The sequence below is a fragment of the Pelophylax lessonae genome (assembly GCF_965119305.1).
Source record: "Pelophylax lessonae genome assembly, chromosome: 5".
Classification (NCBI taxonomy): Eukaryota; Metazoa; Chordata; class Amphibia; order Anura; family Ranidae; genus Pelophylax; species Pelophylax lessonae.
In genome coordinates, this window is record NC_138772.1 from 338,574,874 (window position 1) to 338,597,830 (window position 22,957).

General features: G+C 44.8%; 1 protein-coding gene across 1 annotated transcript in view; it reads right to left on the bottom strand.

The window, feature by feature from the left end:
• MCUR1 (mitochondrial calcium uniporter regulator 1) overlaps positions 1–22,957 on the bottom strand; it is an 83,816-nt gene that overhangs the window by 13,576 nt on the left and 47,283 nt on the right. Inside the window, exon 7 of the mRNA XM_082258187.1 lies at positions 15,061–15,114. Within this exon, the coding sequence (XP_082114313.1) occupies positions 15,061–15,114 (54 nt within the window). The remainder of the gene's footprint in view (positions 1–15,060; positions 15,115–22,957) is intronic.

Sequence of the window (22,957 nt, forward strand, 5' to 3'; positions counted from 1 at the left end):
GAGGCTGGAGAATACACTGTACTCTCAACACTTTCCACTGAAGATCTGAAGTTCAGAGAAGCAGCACTGGGAAAGCAAAAGCCAGCATCATTGAAAGTTGTAAACTGCAAGTCCTGTGGTGAGAATTTTAACAAATAGCTTACTCTGGAAACTTTATTTTATTGTGCCCAATGTGCTGAAGAAATAATGTAAGCAGAAAACTGGATCAACACCCCTCGTGGATTTTCAAGACAGACCAATATTAGTAAAAAAGAATTTTTATTTATACAATTGTAAAAATCGAGAAGTATGTAAACATTACATCCATTAAAAAAGAAATACATATAGAAATGTAAACTAGTACCCATTACATAATAGAGAGGTATGGAAACTGTACGGCCTCCTGCAGTCTGTTGCCAGGCTGGCCACCATACATTATGAATCCCCACCTAACATGTTTCAGACTAATACTGTGGAGTCCTTCTTCAGAGGTGCAAAAAATGGGTACTGGTAGTGGCATTGACTGGACTGTAGATAAAGTAGAACTAAAGGCAAAACATTTTTTTCCATTTTGGACAGAGCAAGGGAGGGTTATAACCCCTGTTTATTTTTTTTCCCCCATGTGTCCCACTGGGGAGATTTCCCTTCACTTCCTGTCCCATAGCCAAACAGGGAGTGAGAGGAAATCCCTGCAAATTAAAGTGGAAGTAAAGTCAAAATTTAAAACTCCGATGACAGGCAGGGTTTATAAACCAGAAGAGACCCTGGAGGTCATAAATCTTCCCTTTTTCTGTCAGTGGTAATGTGATCTGAGCTCACGCATGCACAGCTCAGACCACATTTACGGCCTGCTCCTTGTGCTGCTGCAAAGTGACTTCCACGTACATGCGTGAGAGTGATGTCACCGCGGCCTGGCCATTTAGGTGACCGAGCTTACAAAACCCAGAAGGAAGACCAGGCGAAGATGGAAGCGCTGGGGGAGCTGTGACAGCGCAGCGCTGGAGGGCTCTGTTTGCAGGTATGTCTGTCATAATCTACTAGTATGAGGTGCATACTAGTGCATTATGACTTAGATCACCATTTTTTAGCATTTGTATGGGAACTTTACTACCGCTTTAAGGGAATTCCTTGGGGACCCCCAGGTCACCAGAACTAGTGATCCCATTTGAACATTTCCCCTCTTTTACTTTTCTGGAGACAACCCAGAATTTGGAACTGACAGGTGTTCTGCAAGGAGCAAATCTGTGAAGCAAAGGAATCTTGTTGAATTGTGGTAGACTTGCTGAGCCATCTAGTTCTACTTATCTTACATATGGAATGTATTACTTCTATTGTGATACACTGTGCTGTATAGTATTACAAGGTCACATTCCATGAATGGTACAGGAGATATTATGAATATACTGATATGAACTCTGTGTCTTTGTTGCTATAATAATCTCTAGGAGAACATGGGTGTAAAGTAAACTATTCATGTTTATAAACCTAGAGTTGTCTGGTGCAATCCATCTTTATTGCTTCACCCCTGCACCCATGTGATTAAGCTTTAGGCTCCGTTCACATGTAGGCGTTTTGGGGCGTTTTTGGGGAGTTTTTCTGCTCTAGGATCAGCTCTCAAAATGCCCAACAAGACAAATCCTATTCATTTCAATGGCCCCTGTTCACATCTTAGCGTTTTGACGCTGTGAGCAAAATGCCCAACGCTCAAAAAAGTACATGAGCTTCTTTTTGGGCAGATTACAGGCGTTTTCCATTGGTCTCTAATCAATCTAAAAACGCCTGCACAAAAATCGCAGTAAAATCACGGTAAAAAACATGCGAAAACGCTACGCTCAGGTGTGAATGTAGCCTTACTACTTCAATGTTATGAACTTATGTTACAAGTTCCATACTGTATATCAGCATGTGACCAGTGGATATCAATATAAACAAATTAACCAATATAGGAAATTAATAGTTTCTTCTGTAGGACTTGCTGAGCTATCTAGTTCCTCTTGGATTATATGATCCAATATGAGATGAATACCTGAGTGTGTTTTTTATATGACCTATTAATTAGGATTATCCTTTTGTACAGACTATTGCTAACATTCCTGTAATTACAGTATATGAGATAATTATTTTTTCCCAGGCATATGATGAGTGGAGACAGAATATACAAGGTGAACATAACCATGCATTACTATTTGCTAGTGTGAACAATACATACGTGTATCTGGATATCATGCAAAACACCAAAAAAAGCATTCATCTTTTTTCCACGCGTGTTTTAGTTTTTGAACCACAAGATTACTGCTCATTTTACTGTGGGAAAGTGCCTCTTAAGGAGGTCTATGACCTTACTTAACCCTGAATACAGATAGATAAGCATGCACTTTGCACTACATTTTTTATCAAGTTCTGCTGGGGAGCTTTATGTGTGTGTGTTTTTTTTTTTTCTAAATGTTTTTAAACTTTTGGGACTTTAGGCCCCTTTCACACTATTGCAACGCAATTTTGCCGCGATTTCGCGGCGCGATTTTTGCCGCGATTTTGAAAGCATGGGCAAGGCTATATGCCTCAAAATGCATTAAAATCGTGGCAAAGTAGTGCAGGAACTACTTTGAAGTCGGTGCGACTTCAAAACGCACTGATATGAATGGGGCTCATTGAAAATAATGGAAAACGACTTGTCATGCGATTTTGCGGTCCAAAATCGCGGGACAAGTCGCACTAGTGTGAATGGGGCCTTAAGAGGCAATTTTTGTACTAGAGACACTGTATGTGTGTGTATATATATATATATATATATATATATATATATATATATATATATACTGTACATATGTGCACACAAGGCGGCACGCATGCAATGGGCACGAATATGTGTGGCCATGGGCCAGGGAATGCCTCGGCCGCTTAGGATTGGTCCAGTGCAGCGACAGCTTCCTGATGGGCTAACTAAGGTGAGTTCCAACTAGGATGGGAACTTGCCTGAACTTATCACTAGTCAGCAATAGCAGCCCGTGTTTTTTGTTTTTTAGCATGTGTTCTTTTTGTACTACAAACAAAAAAGACAACATTTTAGCAAAAGTATTGATCCAAAAAGTAATTATTTATTACCAGATGGGCTTCAGGGACTATTTAAAGCGGAGTCCTGGCCTCGGGGGTCAATTTGAGCTAAAAATACCCCCGGGACAGTCAGGGCTAGTACATTCCATAATGGATAGCCTCTGTACTGTCCCAGGTTGCACTTACCTGTAAGAAGAAATACTTACCTTGAAAATTTCTTCTCCAGCGCTGCCATCTCAGGTGTGGGTAGCTGAAGCCGCAGCGTCCTTCTTCGTGACGTCGGAGTCCCACAATGCACTGCATGCCCAGAAGCTGTTTAGCTGTGAATGCTGCGCCTGCACCGGAAGTGACGAGCGGGGCCGGTGCAGGCGCATTGATTCCTGGGAGCGAGGAATCATCGCAAACCGGAAGTGACGGTGCGGGCCGCGGCCGCAGAGGGAGGAAGTGGAAGGAAGGTGAGTATATTTTCTTCTATAATAAGGTAAGTGACCAAAAAAAAAAAAAAAACGCCAGTATCCATTTTTTTTTTCAGGTTCCCCTTAGCAAGCGGATGGCCCAAAATCGATTTTATCGATTTTGAGGCCGGAACTCCGCTTTAAAGATACCCTGTCACCAATTGAACAAAAAATTCAAGTACTGTGAATGCTTAAGCTGGATACACACTATACAACTTTTGTTGGTAGATTTCCCCTAGATTTACCTTCAACTATGTAGTACAAGGACCTGCCTGATTGCATACAAATTGAAAGTGTTTAGGTCTGCCCTAATATTATATGGTTTTGGTAAATCTAAAGGCAAAAATCTAAAGAAAGCTTTACTCGCCTCGTATTTCCTTTTTATTGACTTGCAATATGCCTCTGAACTTGCTAGCAAATTTAGCTACTTCATAAGAGTTGATTCCCTAGCAGAGCACCCTCCCTCCTTGCAATGTCACAGCTCTCTCCTCTTCCAGGAGCGTGTGATTTCACTCTACACTGGCCTAGCTAATCCGGCTCTCTCGACCCTACATAACCTTTTAATGTTGCTGCCAGGGGAGGAGTGAAGGAGAATACTAGAGCATCACTTTAGTGATAGCTAGGAGCCTGCTGGGGCCACTAACATCACATCCAAGATGGAAGCTCCCAGCATCATTCTTGGGGCTTATATACTTCTTTAAAGTTTACATCATCATTCTAAGTTTCTAAATTACCCAGGCAATTCTTAGTAGCTTAAACATCACTAGACTCACCTTAACCCTAGGTTCACACCTATGCATTTTTTTAGTGCATTTTGCAGTTTGCAGAAACGCACTGCAGTCCATTTAACATGGTTTCCTATGGTACACATTCACATCTATGTGTTTTGGAAAGGGTCAGGGACATTTCTTCCCACAGCAGACTGCGTTTTGCATATAATAGACTTCGATGGATCCGCACCAAAAACGCAATGTTTTTTTTTTCCTCTATAACAAACTGTGTATAGCTGAATAAGGAGCAGGCCAGGAAGCGGGCTGCCGCATTCTTAACCACTTTACCTCTGCTCACAGTAATATTACTGCGGCAGAGTGGCTCGTTATCGTCTGACGACGTAGTACTACGTCGTCAGACACTCCCCCTTCTGGGCGGCGCTTGCGCGCCGCCGGAGGCTCGCTCCCGCTGTTTTCATTCACAGCGGGAGTCGGGCCAGGGGAGGAGCAGCGGCGATCGCCGCTGCTCTTACCCGATCGTCGGGGATCGAGTCTGGAGATCCGCCCGCTGTGTGTAAACACAGCGGGCGGATCTCCATAGTGACAGGGAGTGACAGATCGGACTGTTCAGCATAGCTGGACATCCGATCTGTCCATGACTCACTCAGTCACCTCCCCCCCTACACGTCAGTAAGCACCAGGCATACATTAACCTCTCCCTCTCCAATAAAATTAACCCCTTCCCTGCCAGTGTCATTTTTACAGTAACAGTGCATATATATAGCACTGATTACTGCAGTAATGTCACTGGTACCCCCAAAAGTGTCAAAAATGTCAGTCAAGGGTCCGATCTGTCCGCCGCAATGTCGCAGTCCCCCAAAAAAAATCGCAGATCGCCGCCATTACGCGTTAAAAAAAAAAACACCAAAAATGACAGAAATCTTTCCCTTTGTTAGTAAACGCAATAACTTTTGCGCAAACCAATCAAAATACGCTTATTGTGATTTTTTTTACCAAACATATGTAGCATAAAACAAATTGGCCAAAAATTTTTTAAAAAATAGTTTTTTACATCTTTTTTGGGGGGAATTTCTTATAAAAAAATGTTAAAAATATTGTTATTTTTTCAAAATAAACGCTCTTTTTTTGTTTATAGCGCAAAAAGTAAAAATCGCACAGGTGATCAAATACCACCAAAAGAAAGCTCTGTTTGTGGGAAAAAAAGGACGTAAATTTCGTTTGGGTACGGCGTCGCACGACCGCGCAATTGTCAATTGAATTCGCACAGCGCCGAATCGCAAAAAGTGGCCTGGATGGAAGACAGCAAAATCCTCCGGTGGTAAAGTGGTTAACAACCAATGAGTCATCAGCTGTCAGCCCTCCCCCCAATCCATACCGAACCTTTCGGGTCCGGTATGGATTTTAAAGGGACACTCCACAAAAAAACTAAAAACTAAAATAAAAATAAAAAATGGCATGGAGCCCCCCCCCCCCCAAATCCATACCAGACCCTTATCCGAGCATGCTGCCCAGCAGGTTGTGAAAGGGAGGGGACGAGCGAGCAGCACCCCCTCTCCTGAATCATACCAGACCACATGCCCTCAACATGGGGGGTGGTGCTTTGGAGTAGCTCTGCCCCCTTAAGCACTTTGTCAGCTTTGCACTTTGTACAAATCAATGGCAAGTGCCAATGTTGTTCATATGCACCGCTCGTGAGAGTTTATGCGAACAGTGCCTTCAAACCATCCTGGATGCAGACATATTTTAGTCATCTGAATTATTTTAATTTTAGTCATATTTTAGTTGAATAAAATCTCCAGTACATTTTAGTGAACTAAATTCTCCTATATTTTAGTCAACTAAAATCTAATTGGTTTAGTTAAATTGTAATGCATTATTTCGAATTTCCAAACTCATTATATACTCCTGAAGTAAAAATCGAATATGTTATTATTTATAATTTTAAAGGTCCGAACATGCACTACAGACACAGATTTAGCTGTGATAAATAACCAGAGTTAATTTTGACGTCAAATTTCAATTAAGTTTTAGTCATAGCCTTTTGACTAAAATGCCATTTTAGCTTTAGTCCTATTTAAGTCATCTGAATTGTTTTAGTTTAGTCAACTTTTAGTTGCTAAAATAGTGTTAACAATGTCCAAAACTGCCTAAAGCATAGATCCCTTTATAGCACACACAGGCTATACTGCCAAATAAACTGGAAGAGCCTCTTTAAACTAGATCACCAATAGCACACAGTGCATGATTCACCGGGCTGGACCAGTTTTGCATTCCTCACATTTTCACACTTGGATTATGTATGCAGAGAGAACTATAATTTCAAGGGATTTACAAAAACAAAATGATGTCCTTGAACACGGTCTCTGATGTTATTAGCATTATTCACAAATGGTAAACATGGCAACAAGAAATTATTATGAGTGAGAAATCAGAGCACAGTTAAAAAAAAAAAAAAAAGGTAAAACAACTGCATGTCAAAAAGGCCTGCAATCTTTATATCAGCATGTGAATCTCAATATAATCCAATGATCCAATTTACCCCTTGGATCACTCCTTAAAGCGGAATTCCACCCAAAAGAGGAACTTCCGCTCATTTGCTTCCTCCCCCCCTCCGGGGCCACATTTGTCACCTTAGGGGGGAGGGGGGAACCGGTACCTATTTTTGACAGGTACCCTTCCCCACTTCGAAGGGGACGGCGCTACGACGCTGTTACTCTGAAGTTTGGCCTCCTCCTCCTTCCCCCCCACATGGTGCAAATGCTTGCTCAAAATTAGGCGCAGGTGGTTCTTAAGGGAACTGCCACCATAAATCTGTTGTTAGGGTCATTTTGAATTACCCTGACTGTATTTAAATCTAAATAAATTGTCATTAAGAACTAGTCCTTCTGGCAATGGGGGAACAGAAGATCAAAGTTTTCCTGGAGGACCTGTTCCACTGCCTTAACCACATTAAGACCAGAAGGATTTGCCTCCTTAATGACCAGGCCACTTTTTTCAACTTGGCACTGTGTGATTTTAACTGACAATTGCGCGGTTGTGCGACGGTGTACCCAAACTAAATTTACGTCCTTTTCCCAAAAAAATAGCTTTCTTTTGTTGGTATTTGATCACCTGTGCAATTTTAATTTTTTGTGCTATACACAAAAAAGAACGACAATTCTGAAAAAAAAAAAAAAAAAAAATCTATATTTTTTACATTCTGCTATATTAACATTCCCCCCCCCCAAAAAAAAATTATAAATCAACATTTTTTAACATTTTAGGCCAATTTGTTTTCTGCTACATATTTCTGGTAAAGAAAAAAAAAAATCGCAATAAGCGTATTTTGATTGGTTTGCGCAAAAGTTATTGCATCTACTAACTACGGGAAAGATTTATGTAATTTTTTATTGTTTTTTTTTTTTTTACTAGTAATGGCGGCGATCTGCGATTTTTGACACTTTTGGGGGAACCAGTGACATTACTACAGTAATCAGTGCTAAAAATATGCACTGTTACTGTAATAATGACACTGGCAGGGAAAGGGGTTAACATTGTGGGTGATCAAGGGGTTAAATGTGAGCCTAGGGGAGTAATTCTAACTGTGAGGGGGCGTGGCTTGTGGAATGACCATAGAGACCTGTAATCCTATATAGAAGGATCACAGGGGCTCTATGATCATTCCAGGGAGAACGGTCAGCTGTGTTTACAACAGCTGACCGTTCTTCCCTCTCAGCGGGGAACGATCACGGGTGTCAGACGGCAATCGGAGCTGCCTGCCCACTGCATCGGCTTCCCCGCTGACGAGCAGGGGCGGGAGAACGCCGGCGGCAGCGCGCATTCGCCCCCTAGGCTCCTGCTCGTGACCGCCGTATAGTTACGGCAATTCGCACAGGAGCGGCTTCCTGCCGCAGTACAGGACTGCGGCGGGTGGTTCTAAAGAGGTTAATTACCACCACATTGATTATTGAGGCATAAAACGAAGATATATCCATTGTGGCAGAAAGCCAGTCTGGTTCTATCCCCATATGCAAAAGAAGTTTCTTGTATCCTTAATAAAAGCTGGGAGTACCTTCACAATATGCTGCATAAAAAAAGTCCAACACGACTTGAAGCTGGGGTTTGGTTACAGAACTGGTACCGGAAACAATGGGTCTAAATGTAAGAGGATTCATACTCTTATGTATTTTAACCATGCCAAGATGAGGCCTTTTTCTTACTGTAAAATCCTTTTCTCTGAGTCCTTTCACAGACGCAGCTCTTAATGCTTCTTCACTATTGGGTTATGCGCCATCTACAGGAGTAGACTAGGCAGTTAGACGTTTTCACTCGACACGCGTATAGGGGCGGTCCCTCACGACATAACCCCAGACACACTGTGCTCTCAAATCCGTTTCGTAGCAAGCAGTGAAAGAAGACACAACCAACCCCAAAATATAGGGGCAGGAGCTGCGTCTGTCAAAGGACTCAGAGAAAAGGATTTTACGGTAAGTTCTTACAAAAATCCAATTTTCTCTTACGTCCTTTGACAGACGCAGCTCTTAATGCTTCTTCACTATTGGGATGTCCCAAAGCAGTATAGGCATGAGGGGTGGGAAGAACGCCACCAAAAACAGTCAACATATTTCCAAAGCAAACAACGTAGCCAACTGGGAGACAAAAATCACAGGAGCTTACCCCCAAAACAAAAATTCACCCCCGGAAAGAGAGAAAAAAAAAAAGTCTCCTTCAAAACAGCAGCCTGCGAAACCTTGCGCCTAAAGGAGGCATCCGAGGATGCCATTAAACCAACATTGTAGATTTTTGTAAAAGTGTGTCCAGACGACCAAGTCTCCGCCTTACACACTGGAGTAACAGATGCCTGATGGCAAAAAGGCCACGAGGCACTCAGCGCACTAGTAGAATGCGTATTCACAGGGAAAGAAGGAACCTGACCTAATAATAAATAGGCTTGAACAGCTGTCTGCCTGATCCAGTTGGATATAGACGCAGCAAACGCAGCCGAACCCTTACGTGAACCCTCAGTAAGGACAAAACAGAGAATCAGATGACCTAAAAGGCTCCTAGGCCCACAGGTAAACCCTGATTGCCCAAACCACATCCAGGGAAAGTAAGGCAAATGCCATAGAATGCACTGACTTAGGACAGAGCGTAGATAAAACAATATCTTTGGTGAGGCGGAAGCAGACACCACCTTCCCTAAAATGTCCAAAAGGAGGCTGTCAAATAACTGACAGAACCAAATACAGATCCCATGGAACCAAAGGGGATCTTCTTGGAGGAGTCAGAGGAGGCACCCCATGAATAAAGGTGTGGCTCAAGGAATCAGTCACAAAGGACGATATACTTCCTGGAAGTCGGTGTTCCAGCCCCCAACAGGGTGGGAACCACAGAATTAGAGAGACTCCTGACCTCCAACCCCTGGCCTGCTACAGCCATGCCGATAAAAACCAGTGACCATAGAGCAGGATGGAAGATCGGCCAAGGAGGCAACCGCCAAGGAGACTCGACGACCGTCTTAAGAGGTCCACGAACCAAGACCAGCGAGGGCCAGTCTGGGACTACTAGAATCACCGGCACCTTTTCCACCGTTAACCTGCGGAGGAACTCCAACAACAGCTGTATCGTAGAAAAGGCATAAATCAGCCGATATTGGCTCCAGGGCACCACCAATGTGTCTGTGGCGTCGGCCAGACGATCGAGCCCAGGCCACAAACCTCAGTTCCGTTTGCGCAGACGAGACGCAGATCCAACTCCCGAGTTCCCCAGGAGAGGAGAGGAAAAAACCTCTGGACGCAGAGACCATACCCCCGGATCCGGAACCTGACGACTCCGGGAATGTGAACTGTGGGGAGAGCCGGAATGTTTCTCGGCCCAAGGCAGAATCTCGGCCACCTCCATGGGCGCCCAGGCACTCATGGTGTCCCCTTGAAGAATGACGTAAGCCACATCCGTGGCATTGTCGGAAAGTCAGTAAAGAGGATTCTGCCGTGAACCAGCGTCCCTGGGCACAGAGATGACACTAGCTAGTGATAGTGAGTAAATAGAAATAAACAAACATTCTGAAAATAAAATAAAAACTGAGACCAGAGTTCCAGCGGGAAACCTAGGTCCTACTCCTTAACTAGGCAGCAAGAAACTGATTTGAGAGCAAAGTGTGTCTGGGGTTATGTTGTGAGGGACAGCCCCTATAGGTGTGTTGAGTGAAAACTTTTCACTGCCTAGTCTGCTCCTGTAGATGGCGCATAACCCAATAGTGAAGAAGCATTAAGAGCTGCGTCTGTCAAAGGACGTAAGAGAAATTATACATATATTTATTTATTTTTTAATAATTTTTTTTAAAGAACCATTGAGAATAAAATGGCCATCATTGCAATATTTTATGTCACACTGTATTTGTGCAGCGTTCAAACGCAATTTTTTTTAGAAAGAATAGATTAACAAAAACTAAACCGTAAAGTTAACCCAATTCTTTGTACAATGTTAAGGATGATGGTACACCAAGGAAATAGATACCCAACATGTCACGCTTTAAAATTGCACACAATTGTGAAATGGTGACAAACTACAGTACTTAAAAATCTCCGTAAGCGACACATAAAACATTTTAATGGTTACCTGTTTGGAGTTACAGAGGAGGTCTTGTGCTAGAATTATTGCTTTCGCTCTAACCATTGCGGCGATACCATATGTGTGTGTAGCACAATTCCCAGCATAGGTGCTGGCTGTTGGTCCCCCTGGGTCACCGGGTGCAACAAAAGTACCTTTGAACATGTTTCTCCAAGTGTGAGCACTGAGACAAGAACCAGTCCAGTATCTTTGGATTTTTCGGTTTACTTAGGAACTTGGATGGGAGAAGGGATGAGTGGGATACTCCTGCAATTGAACTATACACAACTTGACGGGGACTCTGAGTAAATGTTGCTTGATGCTGATTAGCTAGCGCTGGCCGAATGCCGGTTAACGCTGACTTGATGCTGTAACTTCCCTTTTTACTATGGAAGTCCCTTTTAGCTCCCTGAGATAGCTACTTGTACACCTTTGCTGCACTGCTGAACGCTTCCCGGCCCACACTGGCGCCCCCTTTCACTTCACTATCTTCAGGGCTTTGAACGCTTGGCACCCCCTTTCACTGCCAATACTACAGGTTAGCTGGCTCCTGGATCCTCTTGACCTTCTGGAGTGGTCCCCTTTCCTAGGCAGACCCCCTGGGCAGATCTTGAGTACTCACGATACTGTTTTTCCTTAAGACTTCTGCCCAGCAGCTCCACTCGGTCAGCAACACTCTGGATCCCTCTCTGCCGCACAGCTCAACCTCTGGTCCCCGTAAGCTGACTGCCTGGACCACCTTCACTCTCTGACAGGAGGAGAGACAGCCTTCGCCTCTTCCTGGGACTGATACTCCTGCCAAAAGACGCTCTGTCACATGCTCCCCACAGATTTATATCCAATCCCAGGGTGCATTGTGGTAAACCCCGCCCACTGAGAGTCATAAACCCTGGTGTGCTATTGGCTAGGTTTCCTCCACTGACCAACAAGATCCCTCATTGGATACAGTGGGGAGACTCCCCGGACACACCTGGAAACATGTGATGGCTAGCTAACAATTCAGGCCCCTCTGATAAGCAGACAGGGCCACATATTCATTTCCTAGTACCTACCTAGGAGGGTGTTACATGTGATTTAAACTCTGTTTACATTTGGGGGCGCGACTTGCATATGCATTTTCTTTAGCGTGCGAGCACAGAGGGATGGGGCGCTTTAAGAAAAAAAAATATTTTCCTATTTTTATTCTAGTTAATTTATTTTTACACGGTCCCTTTTAAAACTTTTTTTTCTGATCACTTTTGCTTTCACAAGGAATTTAAACATCCCTTGTGACAGTAATAGGCAATGACAGGTACTCTTTATGGAGGAATCTGGGGTTCTAAAAGACCCAAAACACCTCTATTGCATTTGAAATTATTGAAAATGCCAAAATCTGCATTTTTCAATACTTTGGATTTGTTAAAACTGGCACCGTTGGCTGACGAGTAAACTGGTGAGGTTGTGACACTGCCTCTGGGTTACTACATTGGAGACCCCATAAAAGCCGATTCCGGCTTTGTTTGGGTCTCCGGCCAGCTGGCCTACGCACCGACTAGTCGCCCGGGCAGAGCAGCAGAAGGCGGCGGGAGGGGGCTTGCAATAACAACCGAGTGGCTGCTCAGCCGTCATCTCTGCAGGCATCACCCCGGTACAACCACTTATGCAAAATGACGTACAGGTATGTGATTTTGTGGCAAGTGGTTAAATAGTCCATAGATTACTGGGGTTCTAGGGCGTTCAATAGCAAGAAACACAGCACCAGTGTCCATGAACAGGAGATTCTTAACCGAAGATCAATTAACTGCTCTGTTGTATGGTCTTGGCTGGATCATTTGAATTTCTAGGAATAACCGAAATGTCCGAAAGCAAGCTCTTAATGTCTACCAGGTAATCTAAATAGTTCACATAGTCTTCGGAATACGTCACATCTCTGACGAAACGTGTCAAGTTGATACGCACGCTGCCTCGCTCTGAGCCCACTGTTGAACCGCACGCCGAGTCCCCACTTCCGGGTACGGCGTTAATACGTGATTGTTCACATACAGACCTCTGAATAGCAGACGCGAGGCTGGAAGGAGTCTGGAAGGGGCCAGGGCGGAGTTATAGCTCTGTTTTCTTCGTTTTGAGTGTACGATTTGAACGTTTTGAAGTGATTTGGAGTGAAAAGTTTTTCATTTGGATGTTCGTGTGAAGAGTTTTAAATAAAGGAGTTTTAACCCTCTGCACGATGAGGAGCCTTTTTCTCTTATATTTTGAGCACCAAGCCGCCTCCAGAGGATCCATACTTATCTACCAGCAGGAACCTGGAGCAGAGTACAAGTGCAGATTGATTCTTGCTGGCGTACGCCAACAGGAATCCACGAAATTTGGTAAGTGAGCTACCTTACCATTTGGCACGCGAGGTGAAGTGGAGGGTCACATCACAACTGCATCGGCATTATTTGCACATAAAGGACTTATTGCACTTTTGCACTTTCTTCTTTTCTCTTCAGCACAATTATGGACTGTATATAATTATTTGTGCACTTGAGTTCACAGCTTTATCATTGTATATACATGAATAATTTATTGGTATTTATTCAGCACAATTAACGCACTTTATGGATGTTACTTACATACCCAGCCAACATTTATAGTGACGGGTTTATATATTTACAAATTTTTCTTGTTGGTAAATATTTCTTGTTGGTAATTTTCTATATACATTTTAATTTATGGTCACACGACAAGTTATTACATTTAATATAATAAGGGGGCATCACAACCCCCTATAAAGGTTAGCGCAGTTACCTCTGTTATTAATTTGCTTACACTTAACTATATTTATATAGTTTGTTTAAACTTGCGACTTACCAAAATTAGAACATTATCCCATTGGCGTGAGTGAATTACTTACACACATTTGATAATTTGAATACCAGCTTTTGTAAGAGCCTCTCTTGGTTCTTGTTATTTTTCTTTGTTTTCTCTGTCTAAAAAAGTGTTTGATGCTGAGCAGAGGTGCTGGGTTGTTTTATGTAAGCTATAGTACTTGTGTCCTTTTCAGTTGGTTTGTCACAATAAGGCAGATCTGGTTTTGCCACTTTTTATGCTAGTGGCAGCATACAAACATGGTTTTCCAGCAGCTGCAATATAAGGCCTGGTTCACACCTGTGCAACTTGAAGCTTCACCAGAGGAGCTTCAACACTCACCATTAGGATTTCCATTATATTTAATGACGCCTGTTCACGCCTAAGCAAAGTGTAGCTTGAAGTTTCTTGCTCAAAAAGAATACAAGCTTCTTTTGAGTCAGAATTGCATGTTTTGGCCCCAACAGAGCATCTAAAAATGTGAGAAAACATGTATTTTCTTGTCTAGTAACTAGCTTTCTATTGGTTATAAATCATTTTAAAAAATGCTCATGCCGGTAATACACACAAAAAAGTCTAACAATTTTAAAGGTGTTGTGGTTCCAATATGGAGTGTCATCGACACCAAATGTCTTGCAGCATACAAACATTAACCCCTAAGGGGACGCAATAAAACACTCTGTACAGTTGCCGGGCTCCTCTTTAAGCAGGGATTGTCCCTGTTACTCACCAAGTGGTGGCCTGGATGGCGGATAAGTATGTACAGTATCAGCCAGTCTTGACCCGTCTGACGTGTATACTACAGAGAGAGTCTGAGGACAGCATTCCAAGAGATGCATGACTGCCCTTGACCTGTAAAGCATTCTGCAGCTTACTTACTCTGTACAAAAAGTTTCTGGAGAGTGCCACAGCAGAGGCCAGTGCCCATAGGTCACATTACAAGCCAGTTCCATCACACCAGCATCCATATACAGTCTTGGTGGCTATAATCTGGAAAGCTGCAAAGTGAGCTTCTCTAGCTTTGCTAGAAAATCTTGATTGATGAAAAATGAAGCTTGATAAAATGCAGAAAAAGTAAAGAACTGTGTTTGCTTCTCCTTGGGCATTAGCAAACAACTGGAGCATGATAGGAGTGGTAGGGGTTACACTGGCTGTCTTACAGCTTTGTTTGCCTGTGTCCAGCAATCTCCTGTAGGCAGCAGCTTCCACTCTGTGTTCCCTAATAAAAGATTAAGAAATCCCTGTTTCCTTATTTTATCTGCACATAGAAGTAAATCTTCCCACAATTTATTGTGTCAACGTTATCAAATATTTTAGTAAATCAACATGTTCCAACGGTTTTCACTGAGGAAGTCTGTAATACTAAAAAACAACCCAATGGTCTCTGATTTTACCAACTCATTATTTTAGAAGGATCAATTACATACCATTTCCACTATCTCTGTTCGAAGTTCTAGGAGTTTCCTATCATTATCGGCATACTATAAATGAAAAAAAAAAATTTGTAAATGCACAACACAAAAAAACAATTTAAACACTTAGAACTTGTTGAGCAAATCAGGTTCTCGGAGACAAGATTGTACAGTGCCCACATCAAATGTATCTGTCACAGTGTAGAAGTCACAAATCTGACCCTTAAGGCTTTGTCACTATATTTAGCTGTTTACTAAGACCTGACTTCAAAGGGTTGTTTGTTGGAATAGAAAGTTTGTTTAACTTTACAAATGAACCACATGCTGTGATTAAAATGAAAAAGTGCAACGTACAATGCATATTTAAACTGCTTTACAATTTATATGCGATTTAGCAAATCACGTTGTTGTTAACCTTACTGTAGGAGAACTCCATACCCAACTTCTGACTCTTTTGCAATAAACACAATAATGTAGAAGAGAAAAATGGGATATTTGACTTACCATAAAATCCATTTCTCTGATGTTCATTGACGGACACAGCTTCTGATCTTCTTAACCATTGGGTTATACTGCCCCGTACAGGAGTAGGACACCAGGCAGAAAAAAATTCTGGCTACGCCTCTGGGCAGTCCCAGTGGGTATACTCCCTCTCTCTGCTATAAGTACTCAGTTTTGTTACAAGCAGTGTCAGAAGAATTACAACCCCACAGAGGGGTGGGTGCTGTGTCCATCAAAGAACATCAGAGAAATGGATATTACAGTAAGTCAAAAATCCCATTTTCTCTTTCGTTCATTGATGGACACAGCTACTGATCTTCTTAACCATTGGGACGTCCCAAAGCAGTGTTAAACATGAGGGGTGGGAACAGCAAAAAAAACCTCCCAAGGCTAACTATAGCCAACCAGGTAAACTGGAGCTCATCTGAAAAAAACAATACACCCTCAAAGAGGACCAAGTCCTCTAAACAGCAGCCTGCAAAACCTTGCGGCCAAAGGAAGCATCCGCAGATGCCAACACATCTACTTTGTAGAACTTTGTGAAAGTGTGCACTGATGACCAGATGGCCGCTTGGAAACCTGCATCACTGAAGCCTGATGACGGCAGGCCTAAGAGGCACTGAGCACCCGAGTAGAGTGCGCCTTGACAGGGGAAGGTGGAACCTGCCCCCTGATGGAATAGGCCTGAATTAGGCCTGATTACCGTCTGTCTGATCCATCTGGAAATGGTCGCAGAGGAAGCGGACAACCCTTTCCGAGGCACAAATAGTGAGTGTGACTTCCTAAAAGACTCTGTAGCTATCAGGTACACCCTAATTGCCTGGATCACATCCAAGGCATGCAAACCAATTTCCTTCGGATGTTTTGGCCTGGGACACACGGAAGGCAACACAATTTCTTCATTCAAATGAAAATCAGAGACAACCTGAGAAAGGAATGACGGACAGGGGCGAAAGCCACCAAAAAGGCCACCTTCTGGAACAGCGTAAGCAGGGGAATCTCTAAAAGATTCTCAAAAGGAGGCTTCTGGAGAACTGAGAGCACCACATTGAGGTCCCAAGGCGGCAACAGAGACCGCACTGGAGGGGTCAGATGCCTAACTCCTTGAAGAAAAGTACGCACCAGGGAGTATGTGCCCAAGGGCCGTTGAAAAAAGACTGCTGAGACCAACACCTGAGCCTTGATAATACTCAAGGCCAGTTTCTGCTCAACCCCCGTTGAAGGAAGGTCAAGAGCAGAGCCACCGAAAAAGAGCGCAGATGAACCCCAAGAGACTCACACCACGCAATGTACGTCTTCTATGTACAATGGTAGAACTTCCTAGAAGTAAATTACCTAGCTTTGAACAGCGTTGGAATCACGGACTCAGACAAACCTCTATTCATCAGCACCTGGCTTTCAACAGCCAAGCCGTCAGAGCTAACGACTGTAAAGCAGGATGGAAGATTGGTCTATGGGACAGCAGATCCTCCCTGAGAGGAAGCTTCCAAGGAACGTTGATGACCAGCCGCACCAGGTCTGCATACCAAGCCCGATGAGGCCACTAAGATGTCCAGAATCCCTTCTACCTTGATCCTGCGTAGAAGTCTTGGCAGAAGCTTGAGAGGAGGGAAGGCAAAAAAGAGATGATATTGAACCCATGGGGCCACCAGTCCATCTGTGGCGTCCACCAGAGGATCCCGTGACCAAGCCACAAACCTCTGCACCTTTCTGATAAGCCGGGACGCCAACAGATCCACCTCGGGGATGCCCCACCGGAGACACCTAACTAATCAAACACCTCCGGGTGAAGGCACCACTCCCCTTAGACCAATGCCTGCCGGATGGCCGGATGAGGTAATCCGCCTGCCAGTTTTCTACCCTGGGAATGTGTATGGGGGAGAGAGCTGGAATGAACCGTTCTGCCCACCTTAGAATGCCGCCTACCTCCAGAGCTGCCAGGACACTACTTATGCCCCCCTGAAGATTGACATAAGCCCCGGCCGTGGCATTGTCTGATTGAATGCGCACTGGACATCTCTGAAGACGATCAATCCAATGTTCCAGGCATGGTCTGATCGCTCTGAGTTCCAAGACATTGATCAGTAGTCTGGACTCTTCCAGTGTACAGATCCCCTGAGCGGAATTTTTTCAGAGGACACCTCCCCAGCCGGACTGTCAGGGAACTAGCCGCATGAATACGCACGCACGTATTGCAAACGCACGTCCGCTAGGGCGAAGACGTGTGCGTGCTGGCCCACAAAGTGGATGTCCAATCCCAGCACCCTCTGGCCTTTAAAAGGATATCTGTGGCACATGAACATTGCTGACTGGTCTTCAGCTTCCTGTTTCCTGCTTCCTGTGTTTGTTGCTGCTTCTGATCACCTGTTGACAACCCGGCTTGTTCTTGGATTCCTCTTGTCTCGCACCCAGCTCTGACCTCGGATTGTTCACGGATCTTCTCTTGTCATCTGCCCTGTGTATGAACCCGGCTTGCCTAACCACGACTCTGCTATCTGATCTGCTGACCTCTGGCTTACTGACCTCTGCTTCTGTCCCCGACTACGCCTTTGGCTGTGCCTTGTCTGCTGTGACCTGCCTTGGTGCCCACCTGCTGTACCCAGCCTGCAGAACCTGCTTCCAGTACTTACCTGTTGATCCTGCCAGCTGCACTCTCCATTACAAACTACTTCCAGCCGTGTGCAGTCTGCAACTACCACAGCACTCCTGGGTCCTAGTGCTCACCTCCTCTGGTGTTCACCTGCAGAGATATATTCCTACCATCAACCCTCATCTGGGGCACAGCTGGCAATCCCTGCTTCTTTGGGCTTCGTGCTTCCTGTTACCACCTTCAGGGACACCAAGCACTCAGCCGCAAGGAGAGCCCTCTCGGCATTTCGGCTTCAGGACCAGGTACGTGACAGTACCAGTCAGCCATAAAATGTCTGAAGCCGACAGAGGTGCGTCTCCGCTAGAGGCTTTGTGCCAACAAGTTACAGCCCTCACACAAGCCGTACAGAATTTACAAGAAGGCTATATGCAACTAGAAGGTCGCCTGCACAGCATACCCTCTACGTCCTTTTCTGCTTGCCAGAATACCGCACATGAGGTCTCTGCTCCAGCCTCTGCTGTTTTTGAACGCACCGCTGTCATACCCACAGTAGTGGTACCTCCACCTGAACCAAGGGTCCCCATACCCGAACGTTTCTCCGGGGACCGAAGAAAATTCAGAGCGTTTAAAAATGCTTGTCAGTTATACCTAGCTCTGCAGCCACGGACTTTCTCCCTTGAAACTGTCAAAGTCGGTTTCATCATCTCCTTGCTGACAGAAGAACCTCAATCCTGGGCCCATCATCTTATGGAACAAAGTAACCCAGTCCTAGACTCAGTTTCAGCCTTTTTTGAAGCCATGGCACAGCTGTATGATGACCCCCAGCGAATGGCTTCGGCCGAAGCGGCCCTGCACACACTCCAGCAAGGGAATCGGCCTGTAGAGGACTATATGGTTGAATTCCGCAAATGGTCAGCAGATACAGACTGGAATGAAGCCGCACTCAAGTACCAGTTCCGGCTTGGTCTGTCCGAGGCGCTCAAAGATGAACTGGCCCGGGTGGAAGCTCCCACTACCCTTGAACGCCTTATACAGTTGGCTATACAGCTTGACCGCCGATTACGGGAGCGGCGCTTTGAACGGACTCAATCTTACAAACCTCCAGTAACCACCACTACACCCATGCCATTCGGCCTGTTGCGGCCTTCCCTGACCCCTGAAGAGAGGATCCGCCGGCGGCAAGCCAACCTTTGTCTATACTGTGGCGGTACGGGACATTTCCTTCGAAACTGCCCTGTGAGACCCAGTAAGTTCCTGTCCTCTCGTCCCACATATGCCTCTGTCGCTGGATCCTCCCCCGCTCATATCATCTTGCCTGTCTCACTGCAAGTGGCAGAAGGGGAAGTCAAATTCCGAGCCATTGTTGATTCAGGCGCCTGCAGTTGTTTTCTGGATCTTACATTAGCTAAGAAATTACAGATTCCACTTAGACCTAAAAGACTGAGTCTTACTGTTCACCTGGCAGACGGCACCATTCCCAAGTCGGGGCCCATTACCCAAGAGACTGAACCAATTCTAACGATTACTGACTCTGGACATCAAGAGTTCCTATGTTTCGATGTCCTCTACTCCCCCTTGTTTCCGGTAATACTCGGCCTTCCCTGGTTGAGGGCCCATAATCCCAAGATTGACTGGTCTAAAGGGGAGATCATGTTCCCTTCAGCCTACTGCCAGCAGCATTGTTTCGCTCCTGAACCATTGGACTCTCCCAGCTGCCTGACCGTTCAGGCATTCTCAGATATCGGTCAGTATGTGCCTACTAGCTATCATGACTTCCTGGATGTGTTCGATAAGAAGAAAGCTGATGTGTTGCCACCTCATCGCTCTTATGACTGTCCTATTGAACTACTTCCAGGTGCAGAAATTCCTTTTGGTCGGATTTTTCCATTATCAGAAATAGAGCTGGAGGCTCTACGACTCTACATAAACGAGAATCTGGAAAAAGGATTTATCCGTCCATCCTCTTCCCCTGCAGGAGCAGGAATCTTCTTTGTTCAAAAGAAGGATCATACACTCAGACCTTGTGTAGATTACAGGGAATTGAATAAAATTACTGTCAAGAACCGCTACCCGCTACCTCTCATACCAGAACTGTTTCAACGATTTCGAGCTGCTCGAGTTTTCACTAAACTGGATCTACGAGGTGCATACAATTTAGTCCGAATTAGAGAAGGCGACGAGTGGAAAACGGCCTTCCGAACCCGTTTCGGACATTTTGAATACCTTGTGATGCCTTTTGGACTTTGCAATGCCCCAGCCACTTTCCAACACCTTGTAAATGACATCTTTAGAGAATTTCTGGATTACTTCCTTATAGTCTATCTTGATGATATTCTCATTTTCTCTGCATCTCTTGAATTGCATCGTGTGCACGTAAAGAAAGTCTTGTCTACCCTCAGGAAACATGGACTCTACGCCAAGGCAGAGAAATGCGAATTTGAGAGACAAACCATCCAGTTCCTAGGATTGATCATATCCACTGATGGTATCGCTATGGACCCCCAAAAGGTGTCTTCCATCCTGGAATGGCCTGCCCCAGTGGATAAAAAAGGAATCCAAAGATTTGTGGGGTTCGCCAACTTTTACAGGAGATTTATTAAAGGGTTCTCATCCATTATTGCTCCCATTACCCAGCTCACACGGCAACATTCCCGATTTCAGTGGTCCCAGGAAGCCCAGGCGGCCTTCAATAAACTGAAAGCTCTTTTCACCTCCGCTCCAATACTTCGGCACCCAGACCCTGCTCTGCCTTTTGTCTTGGAGGTTGATGCCTCCGAGGTCGCCACTGGGGCAATCTTGTCACAACGTATGGGGCCTAAAGCCTTGCTCCATCCGGTAGCTTTTTTTTCTCGGAAGCTGAGTCAAGCAGAAAGGAATTATGATGTCGGTGATCGGGAGCTACTGGCTATCAAAACAGCCTTAGAAGAATGGCGATATCTTTTGGAAGGAGCTGCCCATCCAGTGATGATATTTACAGATCACAAGAATCTGGAATATCTTAGGACTGCTAAACGCCTTAGGCCTCGGCAAGCACGGTGGGCTTTGTTCTTCTCCCGATTTAATTTTCATATCACCTACAGGCCAGGGTCAAAAAACGGCAAGGCCGATGCACTTTCACGAATGTTTCCAGAGACCCCTGAAATAGCCTCCTCCAGTACCATCCTTTCACCACAAAACTTTTTGTTGTTGCAACCTGATTTAAAATCAGCCATCCAGCAAGCTTCCACTCAGTGTCCGGAGTCTGAAGTTCGTTCCTTGAAAAAACAAGACAATTTTTTCTGGCAAAATAACAAGATCTTCGTTCCACAAGAAGCAAGGACCCTAGTCCTGAAGGCATGTCATGACCATCAATTAGCGGGTCATTTCGGGGTACACAAGACCATTGAGCTCATTCAACGATCTTTTTGGTGGCCAGGCCTGAGTCAGGACTGTAAGGATTATGTTGGCTCCTGTACTACGTGCCTTCGTAATAAGGGAAGTAACACCAGAGCCTGGGGCCTGCTAAGGCCGTTACCAATTCCTGATTTGCCCTGGAAGATGTTGTCAATGGACTTTATAGTGGACCTGCCTCCGGCTGAGGGATTCACATCCATCTTTGTAGTCATTGATCGATTATCTAAGATGTCGCATTTTGTGCCTATGGTGGGCACACCTTCAGCCACAGACACGGCTCAGGCTTTTATTAAAGAAGTAGTAAGACTTCACGGCTTGCCCAAAAGCATTGTATCAGACAGAGGTGTGCAATTTACCTCCAAATTCTGGAGAACCCTTTGCAAAGCTTTAAATATTGATGTCTGCTTGTCCTCAGCCTACCACCCACAAAGCAATGGTCAGACAGAGAGGACCAACCAGACCTTAGAGCAGTATCTTCGGTGTTTCTCCACCTTTTCACAGGACAACTGGGTATCTCTGCTCCCCTGTGCTGAATTTGCCTACAATAACTCAGTGCACGCGGCCACCAACCAAACCCCATTCTGGGCTAACTATGGCTTTCATCCATGTTTTTTTCCAGATTTTCTGCCAGAAACTGATGTGCCCGCAGTACAAGATAGATTAACCTCCATCTTTACGAATTACCAGACCCTGCAGGAGGCAATACAAAAGGCCCAGGATGACTATAAAAGGAATTATGATAAGAAGAGAAGGGAGAATCCGGCCTTCAAGGTTGGTGACAGAGTGTGGCTGTCTACGGCCAACCTAAAACTCCCCTGTCCTTCTCGTAAGCTGGGACCAAGGTTCATCGGACCTTTCGGAATTAAAAGAATCATCAATCCTGTGGCTTTCGAACTTTCTCTTCCGCAATCTTACAAAATTCACCCAGTCTTCCATGTGTCTCTTCTTAAACCTGCTGTTCCAGATCGTTTCCCAGGAAGGGAGAACCCACCGCCACCTCCAATTACTATTGGCGAGGAAACTGAATTTGAGGTGGAAGCAATACTGGATTGCAGAAAGCGAGGAAGACATATTCAGTATCTTGTTAAGTGGAAAGGATATCCACCTGAAGAAAATTCATGGGAGCCTGAGGTAAATATTCATGCCCCCAGGTTACTGCAAGAATTCTTCAACAGAAACCCTGAGAAGGTGTCACGTTTGGGCATCCGGAGGCTGCCCATAAGGGGGGGGCACTGTCAGGGAACTAGCCGCATGAATACGCACGCACGTATTGCAAACGCACGTCCGCTAGGGCGAAGACGTGTGCGTGCTGGCCCACAAAGTGGATGTCCAATCCCAGCACCCTCTGGCCTTTAAAAGGATATCTGTGGCACATGAACATTGCTGACTGGTCTTCAGCTTCCTGTTTCCTGCTTCCTGTGTTTGTTG